This window comes from Chamaea fasciata, unplaced genomic scaffold (genome assembly GCF_029207755.1).
Source record: "Chamaea fasciata isolate MVZ Bird 193981 ecotype frontalis unplaced genomic scaffold, bChaFas1.0.hap1 SCAF_4, whole genome shotgun sequence".
Taxonomy (NCBI): domain Eukaryota; kingdom Metazoa; phylum Chordata; class Aves; order Passeriformes; family Sylviidae; genus Chamaea; species Chamaea fasciata.
This window is the reverse complement of record NW_027094089.1, coordinates 71,315,069-71,327,829: the sequence shown is the minus strand read 5'-3', so window position 1 is coordinate 71,327,829 and position 12,761 is coordinate 71,315,069. Positions and strand designations below refer to the sequence as shown.

Sequence of the window (12,761 nt, the reverse complement as noted above, 5' to 3'; positions counted from 1 at the left end):
GACAAGAAGCATAAATTAAGGCTGTGTTCTGTTCTGGCCCATAAAGATACCTGAAACGAAGAGTATTAATGCAGCTCCAACAGTGTCTGTAGAATTATAGGAGTCAAAGTAAAGGCTGTTTACTCTATCTGTATCCTGCAGTTCTCAGCTGCATATTATTAGAAAGATTGTCCAATCACATGCTTGCTAAAAGATCTCTAATTCTATAAGCAAACGTGGGAAAAAACATTGAACCTTAAGAAGACCAAAACCAGAAAAGTACAACAGAGCCCCAAACAAATGCATAAAAAGCAGTCTCAGAGACATTCTCATAGTTCTTGGATAAGTATTGGAGAAGATTATTACTCTAAAAGTAGGTATCGAGGGTCTGTCTTGGAAGATGCTTCTTCCTGCATCTTACTGGTCAAGGCTGTCAAATTGATTTATGTGATTAAATCAGTTGTAAGATTGGCAGCATATACATGGTGAGTCGTACAGGTGTTGAGTTGGCCTGTATAATTTTTCTGCCATCTTTTTTTGGCATGATTTTTGGGGTTGAAGAACCTTTCAGGTGTTCTGTGTTTTGTTTGTGTGATAAGTGGTGGTTCATCCAGGCTGTTATTTCCAGCCCTCTCCCCAAGGATAGCACTTATAACTTCCAGAATGGCGTTTTAATCACAAACACCCTGAAGTTTCTTACAGTCTGGGCAGTAGTACTGCTTTCCTCACTGCTTAGTTGTGTGTAAGATTTGCTAGATTGCTGTTCATGGCTAGAGTTTGGGGCCTCTTTGGTGTGCTAATCCAGCACTGGTGCCTACTTATGTATAAACCTAATAAGATGGTCATGTCACATAAATGCTGGTCTGAACAATCTGCTAAAATTGCATTTCTGTTCATGATTTTGTAAATACAGCTGAAGACCATGCTCCTCCTTTCAGAAGCAGATATTCTCCCATATTACCAGCCCTGGGCTGCTGGTGAGTTGTCCTACCTGAGCAACCATTTTGGAAGTCAGAATTGTCTGTGGTACTTCTCAAAGGGAAGAATCAGGCACCACATGCTGATCCAGGCCATTCTGTGTTTCTTACTTGGATATTTGTTGATGGATTTACAGAGCTGCTTTGGGGTGTGGGTCCCCTTTGCTGGGTCGTTTGGAATGCCTTTGAATTTACTCACAAAATCCTGGTTTAGGTGGTTTGAAAGTGCTCTGGAGAAAGTCCCGGGAGGTAACCATGCTGAGAATTGGCCTTGGTGCCATCAGAATTATTAAGGCAGTGCAGATGTAGCCAGTGTGACCATTATGTTGACCAAAAATAAGGGGGTTTAGCTTTTGGGATAATATGCTTACATTTCACTCTCAGCCTAAGGAAATAATTACTTCTTCCCTTATCCTTTTTCTTTAGATACTCATGTGCGTAGCACGTGCTATGGAGGCATCAGAAAAGGGCTGTGTATCCGTCCCTTCCCTGGTGCTGTGACAAAGTCTGAATGCTGCTGTGCCAACCCTGACTATGGTTTTGGAGAGCCATGTAATCCCTGCCCTGCTAAAAACTCAGGTAAAATTTTGCATTTCTTTGAGTGGTACAGTGAATATAGACTTTAAACAAAAAAATCTTGTTGAGATCACATTGTTGATTTATTTCATGCCCTAAAGAAAAGTGAACAGGGTGAATTTTGGTTCCTGAATCAAGTGTTTGGAATAAGTAATAATTCTTGCAAGAGAATAAGCAGAATTCTCCAATGAATCTGTAAATTTCCTGGTCCAGTCAATCCAGCTTCAAAGGGCAGCCCATATTATTTCCAGAAATCTGTATTTCATTTTATAAGAATCAATTCTTGAAGTAATCCAGGGGATTGATTAAAGAAAAAAATCTCTTGACTACAGTGCTGAGGTGATGCATCTTGGAGAGAATTTCCATTTAGTATTGTTTTCTGAAGCAGCACAAAACTATTTAGAAAAAAAAAGGAAAACTGACAGAGTGATTAAAAGCAATAACTTGAGAGGACAGTCGTGTCAAGACTGTAAAGGAATCACCTGAGTGTTTTACTCTGGTCATCTAAATTTGTTTTTGTACAAATGTAAAAGTTCAAGATGGAGTGCAACCTGACAGATTTAACTAAATTATTTATAAATGGTTATTTCATGTGAACATTGGCATTTTGTTAGTTACATTGTAGAAAAATTACTTTGGAAAAAGATCATGTGGATTTAGTTAAGGATTAAAGAAGGTGAACTGTTGGAAATAACATTTTCTTTTCCCCAATATCTCCACCTCAACTGAGCAGCTGAGTTCCATGGTCTGTGTAGCAGTGGAATAGGTATTACTGTTGATGGAAGAGGTATGTTGCATATTTTCTTTAATATATATCATTGTCGTGGTTTAGGGCAAGTTTTGGGACGAAATTTCTGAAAGTGGTTTTTTCCCTAAGGCAAATTTCAGTGGCCCCTCCCCCAACGGGTTTGGGAGGTAAACTTCTTTCAAGAAAAGCGGATTTTTTTTTTAACAAGGAATTAACAATTTAAAAATTCAGCATCATAAAGTCACCCCAGGACAATAATTCAAAGTTAAAAAAAACCCCTAACCATCCTCAGAATTAATTTTTTTTGTAACATACTAGAGTGTAGTTTTTAGCTTCAAGATTAATATGTTGATTTTAGTATTTTAATTCTCAAAGGACAGTATTTTAATGTTGTCTAGAGAAAAGGCTGAAATTAATTCTCTAGAACAGGGGGTTTTGCCTGACCCTATCAAGACAAAAAAGTAATCTGTTTTAGAGTTCTGACCTATGACTGATGGATCATTTCCATGGACGGATTGTTTTTTGGTAGAGTTAAAAATTGGAAGGGATCTTAACTGAAGAAGCCATATCCTTATAAAAAGTCTTGAAAGCTAACACTTGTATTTAGTATTGGGAACTGTAAAGCTCCAGATCTTTTTCTAGTACCGCAGAGACAGGGGTTTTAAAAAATAATGGCTGAGCCAGGTCTGAAGTAGGGGCAAAGCATACTGCAGCTGCCAGGTAAGTAAAATGGGTTGTAGAAGGAATAGGAGAATATAGGAGCATAAAATTTATTGCTGTGTATTTATCTGATGTGTTAGCATTGTCAGCATTAAAGCTCCTATTCTATGCAGCAGGAACAGTGAGAACTCCCATAATTACATCTAGTAATAGCCTAAATAACGTTTAAAAATAGCACTTCCATGAAAGAAATTCTGGTTTCGTTCAGTACTGTAAGTATCTGCATATTTTTTTCTTCATTGCTTAACATGTTGTAAGCTTGTATGAGTAATTTGAAATCCATGGGATTTATAAATTCTCTCAATTTACTTTTTAGTGAATTATACAAGGTCCATTGAAGAATCTCTAAATCTCAGAGAAATAATGTCAGCATTCAGTAATACAGTAGTACAAGCAGCATCCAACCATAAGTATTTGCACGCAGCCTGGTAGAGAGGTTTATGTGTCCTTTTGGACACATGGAAAATACAATTTCTCATTAAAATGTTGAAACAACTGTGCTGTCTACCAAATGCATGGCAAAGATCATGGATTCATGTATGAACTAAAGTCCTCCTTTGTTCAGGTTTTTAGAGCGAACACAGAGTTCTCTGTACTTCTTGTACAGCAACATTGCAGCCAATATTCATGCTGCTGCTCCTGTCACTGCCTGTACACTCCTTGTGTGGCTTATCCCCAAGATTCAGACATGTCTAGTAAGCTACAGAATACATTTTGATCTAAAGAAAATATAAATCTGAAGTAGTGCGCCAAATCGTATTTTCTTACAAAGTTTTTCAGATGTCTTACAACATTGAGTTTTATCCAGGGATAGCATGTTTTTTTCCAAATGCATATATGATTAAATGTAAATCAGTATCTAAATTGCACTGTGATTAAAGACGATATGCTCATTACAAAAAGTTGAGCCCTATAATTATAAAACAAGCCTTTCATGAAGTCACATCTGGGCCAGTAAGCACCCTTTCTTTCCAGAGCTTGGGAAAGGAACTATTTAAAGTGATGGGCTTACCATATGAGAAGAAGGAAAATATTGAAAACCCTCTTTTCCTTAGAGGCAAGAAGTATTTAAATTAGTCTGTTCCTCTTCTTATGGATCATATAAATATTTTTGACTTTTCCAACTACAGCAGAAATTTTGCATGGGACTGTAAGTTCAGGGAATATAACTCATCCATCATCCTGTTCTGTCTGTCTGAGAAAAAATTTAAATTTCCAACTATTTGTTACTACACACTGAATATGCTGTAGTTTTGACCTATGCATTACTTCTGTATTAGGAAAATTCTTGTGTCACCTAATAATTTATAACTTCTTACCTAGATCCCTAAACCACAGGCTCTGGGTGCATAGGCTAGGTGTTTTGCATCAAGCTTTTTCTTACGAACACATAGTTCCCTGTCAGTTTAGGTTGGAAAGGATATCTGGAGGTCATCCGATATAACCTTCTGCTCAGAGCAAGGATATCAACAAAGCTGAACCATTTCTCAAGGCTTTGCCTGGTGGAGTTTGGAAAATCTCCAAGGATGGAGTTTCCATAGCCTCTTTGGGCAGCTTCTTTGGGTACTTAGCCACACTAATGGTGAAAAATTGTTTTCCTGGTGTTTAATTTAAATTTCCACTGTCATATCTTGCAAGAGTTGTCTCTTGCCATGTGATTGTGCATCTCAAAGAGGAATCTGGCTCTATCTTGTCTGTAATCATCTGTTAAAATAGGGAAGTGTTGTTGGAAGTCCCTCTGATATTCCCTCTTTTCAGCTGAACAAATCCAGTCCCTTCAGCCTCTTCTTACACCTCAGGCACTGATGCTGCTGAGGGAATTAAGCCACACTGACATGAGCTGTGTGTAGTCCAGGAGACACTTAGAGCACTCTGAGAGGAAAATGTCTTAATCCAGGTGATAGTTTAAACAGAGCAGAGGCATTACTGGACCTGTTGATTACCAGCACAGATGAACTAACTAGTGATGTCCAGACTGATGGCAGCCTGGACCGCATTGGTCATGCCCTGTTGGAACTCATGCTGAGTTGAGGGGGGTAGACCAGCAGGAGAGTGAAGGCAGCACCCTGAATTACATGAGCATGAACTTTCATTTGCTTGAGGCATCAGGGAATGGGGTTCCCTGGGAAACTGCCCTCAGGTTTAAAGAAGCAAAAGAGAGTTTTGAGGATGTTTTCCTGAGATCACAAGAGCTTTCTGTTCACATGTGTAAGAAATCAGGCAAGGAAGGCAAAGACAAACATGGCTGAGTAAGAATTAGCCTGAAGTGTAAGAAGGAAATGCGCAGTCAGTGGAACCAGAGAAGAATGCTGTGAGGAACAGAAGAAAGCTGTCCAGATGTGTAAGCGTGGGATTGGGAAAGCCAGGGCACTCGGGCTGAGTTTGGCAAGGAGTGCCAAGAGTATGACAGGCTTCTATAGGTGCATTAGTAGGCTTAAGGAATGAGCCCATGTAAAGCAGCCCAAAACTGGACACAGTATGCCAGGGTTGGCCTTTTAGTGTCAAATTAAGGAGAGTAATCACCTCTTCCAGCCTTCAGGCTGCACCTGTGCTGTGCCTGGGCTCTGACTGAAAGCCCCATCATCTAGTGAGTCAGGTGTTGGCCACACCTCCCACAGGAACAGGTTTTTCATACCTGTCAGTGTCTGATTATCTTCTGTTGTTGTGCTAATGCAGATATTAACGAGTGTGCTTTGGATCCTGATATTTGCTCCAATGGGATTTGTGAAAACCTTCGTGGCAGCTATCGCTGTAACTGCAACAGTGGCTATGAGCCTGATCCTGTTGGAACCAATTGTGTGGGTAAGTGATTTGTTGGTTTTTTGTTGTGGTTGAATTATTCATCATTTGCATTGATGATGATTTGACCTGACAGAATTTAGGCTGCAAGACATCTACTTCCTCAAGCCATAATGAAAATGCAAAAGTCCTGGAATGATGCTTTTCTCAATCACTGCATAATTGTTATTCTTACTGTATATTTTCATGTAATTTGGTGGGTGAATGGTGCTGTGTAGGAAGTGTAAGCAGGAGGTTACCTTGCAGGTTTCACTCTCCATCTAATTAATTTTATTATTCATGGGTATACATGAAACCCAGTAGGTTTGTTTTTTTTATTCTTTTGGGAATTCTTACATCCAAAAAAGGAGTGTTTTATACCACAACTGCATTGTACAGTCATGTTTCTTGTATTTTGTAATTTTAAGCAGAAAGGTGAAGTTTGTTTAAATTAAAAGCTAGTGGAAATCTCCCTGAAACCATCAGGATGTCCAAAGTATTGTCCTTACATACTGTAGTGAATTATTTATTTATTTTAGTGAATTATTGCTCTCTGCACTTAAAGGTTTACTTTCCTGTCACTGTTGTTTGTGCTCAACAAAACTCCAGCAGTTTTGCTGGGGGAAACCTGGTCTGTCTAGCTGTGGTATCGTTCTCATATCAAACGTTCCTTCCTGGTGATGTAAAGCAAACACAAAGTAAAGGGTCTCCTTTCATCTGCTTGAATAAGGGAACTTTACATCTAGTTACTTCCTAAAGCCCTAAATATGACTTCCAGCAGGAAAAGCACTGCTGGAGAAAAGTATTGGTGTTTTTATTATTAAAATGCTTCATGTGATATTCGTTCTCCAAGTGGATTTTATGGGAAAGGGTTTTATTTTTCTAGTTACTCTTGGGATTAGGTAAGTGCTAGTGTAATCTGTGTATTTACTTAAATAAAGATAAAGCAGACTGAATGTGAGGATATGTTTATTCTTGGATAGAATTTTTCCATAAAAGAATTTAAGTATGAACACTCAGATAAAAGGTTGAAAGATTTTAATTAAAGACACAGTTTATGAGATGCCAGGAAATAAAAATGGTCATCAGTCAAAATGCAGACAGTATTTTTATCAGGTCTGAGTGGGTTTAAAGCATGAGCTACATGGTTCAGTGTTTTTACAGAGCATAATACAATAGATAACAGTCCAAATCTGAAGTTAATCTATGAGATTCTAATGAAATAATGCAGTCATCCCACTGCACAGTTTGGGCTAAAGGATTGTAGGTCAACAAGCTCAAAATTTCTCTTGAAAATGTCAGTTTACAAATTTATCCTCCTTTCTTTGGTTGAAATCAGAGGAAGTTAGATTAGGACAGGTTAAAAATGCTTTTTTCAAAATACATGGCTGCCAAACTTACTTAAGTATTGGATTCATCATTTGGGGAAATTTAGGCTTTATTGTCTGAATCCTATGGAATAAGCACAGCTTGGAAAATCTAAGTAGCTGGGGAAACCAGAATTCTCCAGGTTGTAGTTATATTGCATTCTCACTTTACTTATATATTTTTAAATTTTAAAACTCTCTAGAAATATATTTGATTTAAAATTTCAGTTGCAGTATTAGGTTTGGGAAATCAAGCAGTAGATAAAGAGGATATAACCTGAAGCAGAATGCAATGTCATGTTTATCCTGACTTATCCTATCAATATTCTTCCATAAACACAGGTTATTTTGACATGTGATAGGGACTAAAGGAAAAGGCTTAAAATTATTTTTTTTTCTTCTTTCATAGAATAAATAGGGCAATGAGGAAGACAGATTACTTTTTATTAGAATTATTTTCAGTTAGTTTAAGAAAAGTTCAGGGAATTATGTTAATAAATGTGATTTTCCTAGTCAGTGTGCTTGATATCCTGGTCCTAATCATAGGGGTTTTTTTTAAAAACAGTGTTCCTCTGGAGGGGAGGTACATGTATACTCTTGTGATGGCTGCCATACATGAACTGTACAGGATAGATTTTAATTCACTTCATGGATTAAAAAAACAATTTTAACCTATAAAACAGATTTAGAATTAATTTAACAGTAATTAACAGAGTGCTTTTTGTGTATTTAAAAAAAGGAAATTGTTAAAATACCATTTTCAAAGTAAACAGACCTTCATAAATTTATACAGTGTAGTCATACAAATGTCAAAGATCATTGTCATTTGACCAAGGTAAGTGACCAAACTTAAATGACCAGGGTCACTGCAGGAAAACATAATTATTCTTCTAAGACGAACCATTAACTAATTTTTTAGTTTGCTACTGAAAAAAACAACTTTAAAGGCAGAACAGAAGTTTTTTGCAGTAAAAACCTGAAAGTGAATTAGAGCTTTGAAAGTAAGAAGTGTTAATTTTTGGTCACGGTGTGTCTCCCGTCCCTGCAGACATTGATGAGTGCTCTGTGAATGGGCTACTGTGTGACAACGGGCTCTGCTGGAACACCCCGGGCAGCTACAGCTGCTCCTGCCCCAAGGGTTACCTGTTCAGTTCAGAGACAGACGCCTGTGAAGGTGAGGAACCTGTACGCTGTGTCATGTTTGTTGTTCATTGTGTCACGTCGAAGCGAAACAGTCACAGCGGTGATGGCATATACCAAAGGAAAAGAGAGAGCTGTGATACTGCATAAATCTTCACATTTTTCTTTTAATTTCTTTGGGTTTTAGTGTGTTGGGTATTGCTGTTCAATTTCTTTGAAAGTAATAATTTAATTTTTATACAATAATGTTTTTCTTTGCTTAGCTACAACATTTTTAAACTACAATGGAGGGTAATACATACTTGCCTTTGATCATATAGCAGGAACACCATGTCTGCCATTTAGGGAAATCTGTCTTGATCACAGAGTCTCCTTTTTCTTCTCCCCCTTCTTCTCTCCCTTCAGTCTGTGGTGATAGATAATTCTAGATCAATTCCTGTTATCTGTGATGCATTCCAGGACCTAGGTATTACTGCTTAGTAATACTAAAATTGTCTTTTATTCTTACAATATAATCAAAATTGCTTTCTTATATTACTATTTAACACAGATGTTAAAGAAGCAAAAATGTCATCTAGCAGAAACTAATGAGAAATTTTAATTTAAAAAAAATATATTTAAAACTGTACCAAAACAGTAAAATTGGAAGCATTAGCTTATGTGCCAGCTCCTAATTACTATTCACAGTAGTAGAATTTTACTGGTCTTCTCCTTTATTTTTTGTTTGGTTTCACAGTCTGTAAATCTCAGTATTTGTAATAATTAGCAATTTTTTTTTAGTAAACAGTTTTGCATGTCTTTGAGGGGTGGGGAAGCTGCAATTCTTTGTTGCAAAACACTTGTTATGTGTAAGCACAACACTGCAAGCATCCAGATTTCTCTGAAGTGGTGGAAGATATTACTGTTCCCAGCTCCTTATGATTATTGATCAGGTAGAAGTTACAGCTAAGCAAACACATAGAAAGGAAAGTGGAAGTGTTTTAAATTCTGACAGTATAAAATCATTCACATGTTCTATACTAAACAACTTCACCCCTTCTATGCAAAAGAAATTCTATTTTTTAATATATTAATACACATGGGTGTCATATGTCACCTTTAAAACCTAGTTCTTGCTCTTTTTACATGTTACAAATTGGTACCACTTGTTCAGAGTGGGGCTTTTCTTGTGCCAACTTCATGGATTTACAAGAGCTTTCTGTGCCAAGTTGTCTCAGTGCCTATCTACCCACGGTGCTCAGGAATCTATTCTCCAGTGTCTGTCTCTGTGATCAGTGTCTGTGCACTGGAAGATTTCTGTCTGTGAAAACAGTGTAAGGTGCCCTTAAAGTCCATGTTTCTTGAGGAATCTTCTAGACAGAAGAACTGATGTACTGTGTGGTGAGGGGAGGTGCTCACTACCAATAACATTAGAGCATAAAACACTGACCTAAAGCTGGATGGATGAGAAGCCAGAATGCAGACAACCCGGCCAATCTTGTTGAAATAAAATGTATCTACATTTTCAAACAGTAAACTTGGAATTATTTCTTAATGGTAATGATACTATTAGTATTAATGCATCTTGAGTCTTGTCATTAGTTTGACCTCTAAATTTAGTCAGTGAGGTAAAAAAAGCTGGTCAGGAGGGGTTTTACCTAGAAGTGTCTGCAAGACCTATTAAATGTGTTACATTTTTACTCATGTTGGGTAGGCAGTAGTAATGCTGGGTTGGCAGCAGAGAAAGAAATTATTCTCTTTATGCCCAAATCCTGTTTCTCGTAATTAATTTTGGAGTTACTAGTTCACTGGTTGTAAAAACCTGCTGTAGTCAGGAGCTCTGTGTTGAGCACTGAAAATGCTCTGATGCTTATTAGTCACCAAAAATTTTTTAATATGACTCTCATCAGTAACTCTGAAGAAACAACAGAACCCTTCACTGGTTTTGTTTGTATTTCAGTTGAAATTTTTACTCAGTTTGTTGCAAGGAGTAAGAGAATAGTTTGAGGCTTCAGAGTCTGTGAAAGTATGAGAGGCTCCATGGTTTAGTTTGTGTTTCCAGTGCCATAACTAGTTAAATGTAAACCAGATGTGCTTTGAAGTTCATTTCCAGGAATGTACAGCAGACTGTTTCAATTTTTGTTTCTCTGATGTTTACAACGTACACTCACTTCACTTGAGAAAAAAAAATTTCTGAAACACACCTCAATAAATATCTTCATACATAGTGGGTTGTATTTCACCATGCAAAATAATGTTGCAATCCATTTGGTTTCTTACTTACTCTTTTAAAAATTACCATTTAGTAGTATTATGAGAAGGTGTAGGGAAACAATATTTAGAGTTTACATTATGTATATGATACTTTTTCACTTGATCCAGCAGTGCATTAATGCTGAAATACACTTAATATCATATTTAATCTTTTTTTTTTACTGGATGGTGATGTGGTCAATGCACTGTTATCACTCTACTACTATCCAAATTCATTCGGTTTCGGGTTTTGTTTCTTTTTTTTCTTCTTACTTAGCATAGTGCTAAAGCATATCAAATGCAGAAGGGCCTGGAGCACAGCCCATGAAGCCAAGATAGTTGCCTCTACTTTTCAAAAGGTGTTGAACTTTGGCCCCTCTCTCTCCACTTACTCCATTCTTTGGTTGTAGTTTCAGGGACATCAGCTTCCAGGTGTGGCCCTCAATTATTTTTTGTCAGGTTTTGGTTTAAACTCAGAAAATTCGAAGCAAAAGATGTCTTTTTCTTAGAAGAAATTTGGTTGTAATCCTACCTTGCTAAATGCCCGGGAAAATTAAAGATATGCATGATAACCTCATATTACCCCCATAAATGTGAAACAATTTAAGTTTTATGCATCTTCTTGAAGTGATGTTTTGGATAGTGGCCCGTGTCTGCTTTTTACTTTGTCTTGCACATTGCTTGCATCTGTGCAAACCTGTGCGAGGTCAGCTGCCAGCTGTTAAAACAATATGACACTTTACATGAAAATCACCCATTTTAAGTACCTTCACAGATGATGCGTGGTCCCTCATGGAAATTTCTCTGACATTGCAACTTCGTAGAAGAAGGGAGGAACACTCATGATTATTTGGACAGGACTATATCACTTCAATTTTGTTAGTTCAACCTGTTTTTTCAATTTTTTCTCACTTTTTTTTTAAAGCTAGAGAAACTTCTGAAAGCAGGATGGCAGATGGAGAGGAAGCAAAAGTGTGTCTTCCTCCCAGAACATTTTTATTCAGAGGATTATTTGACATAAAGTACATACTTAAGATTACTTCTTTGTGTCAGTGTGATTTATGATTTTAAGAACTACTTGGTTTCTCTGCAAAAGCAGCAGAGGATACTCCCACTACCAGGTGTTGCTGGCTGTGGAGAGAGTGGGAAGCAACAGCTGCAGGAAGCATTCCCTGGGTAATAAAAACTGAGTAATAGAGTGTAAAATATATTCACAGGGAGGAGAAGGCCTTGGTGCAGAGCAGATAATTGCTGGTGAGGACTCTGGATTGCCAGGTTGGATGCAGAGACTTGGAGCTTATTCTGTCAGAACTAACAATGAGGCGCATTGTCCTGGCCTGATAAAGCCTCTTAGATTTTACTTCCCTGTATCTGTGCATGATTATACTGTAAAATGGGCAATCCACAGTTTAAGAGTAGGCTTCAGAAACTTAAAGCTCTGTCGTTTTTCAGAAAGTTGCTGACGGTCAAAGACAAGTCCTGTCTGCTCTTTGTAGATAAGTCAGTTAAGTAAAGGATCTGTGAAAGCTGACTTTTAAATGAAGTGCTTGCTTTTGGCATGGAGAGACATCACAATTTCCAAAGTTTACTGATTCTGGGCATTTTTATCTCTCTCGCTCACTTTTTTTTTTTTTTAATAATACCTACATATTAATAAATTATATATATTTAAATACCTATTGCCTCCTGTGATGCACATCTCTAGTGAAATGACAGCTCGATGCATCATATCAAAATAGCAATTTGTAACTCTTAGAAAACTTAAAAAAATGCAGGGAACATTTCAGTTTGTCTTGAAAATGATCTCTTGATGCTATTAATATCTCTGGTGCTTAGCTAGATACTTCATTAGGTTATAATTAATTTAAATCAAGCTGGTTTAATTCATCGATATTACAAAACATTCCTCAAGCATTGCTAGCAAACACAAACAAGCACTAAACGTTTTTTAGTTTTGGCCTGCCGAAGGGAACTAGTTGGATTAGAATATATGGCTTGATTCAGGATGCATGTATAAAAATTAAATTGGTTGGGTTCAGAAAGAAATGGTGGATTTGCATCAACAATTCTTCTTGGAGAGAATTTGTTTGTATTGTTTTTGTCTTAAAACTCATTCCACTTAAAGGAAAAATCAGCAAGTAATGCTCTCAGCAGGGGTCCTATTCTTGCATGTAACAAGCTTAAAAACCTCACAGGGATAATAAACAGGATTTGGGGGCTAAAGAGAAGTACCATTTACAGTAT

At 37.2% G+C, this 12,761-nt stretch overlaps 1 protein-coding gene across 2 annotated transcripts in view; it reads left to right on the top strand.

Annotated features, from left to right (window-relative positions):
* The window catches only part of FBN2 (fibrillin 2), a 121,216-nt gene that overhangs the window by 51,538 nt on the left and 56,917 nt on the right, over window positions 1-12,761 (top strand). For both annotated transcript variants that reach the window (XM_066181933.1, XM_066181932.1), the window contains exons 16-19: window positions 1,383-1,535; window positions 2,266-2,319; window positions 5,677-5,802; window positions 8,194-8,319. In XM_066181933.1, the coding sequence (XP_066038030.1) occupies window positions 1,383-1,535; window positions 2,266-2,319; window positions 5,677-5,802; window positions 8,194-8,319 (459 nt within the window). The remainder of the gene's footprint in view (window positions 1-1,382; window positions 1,536-2,265; window positions 2,320-5,676; window positions 5,803-8,193; window positions 8,320-12,761) is intronic.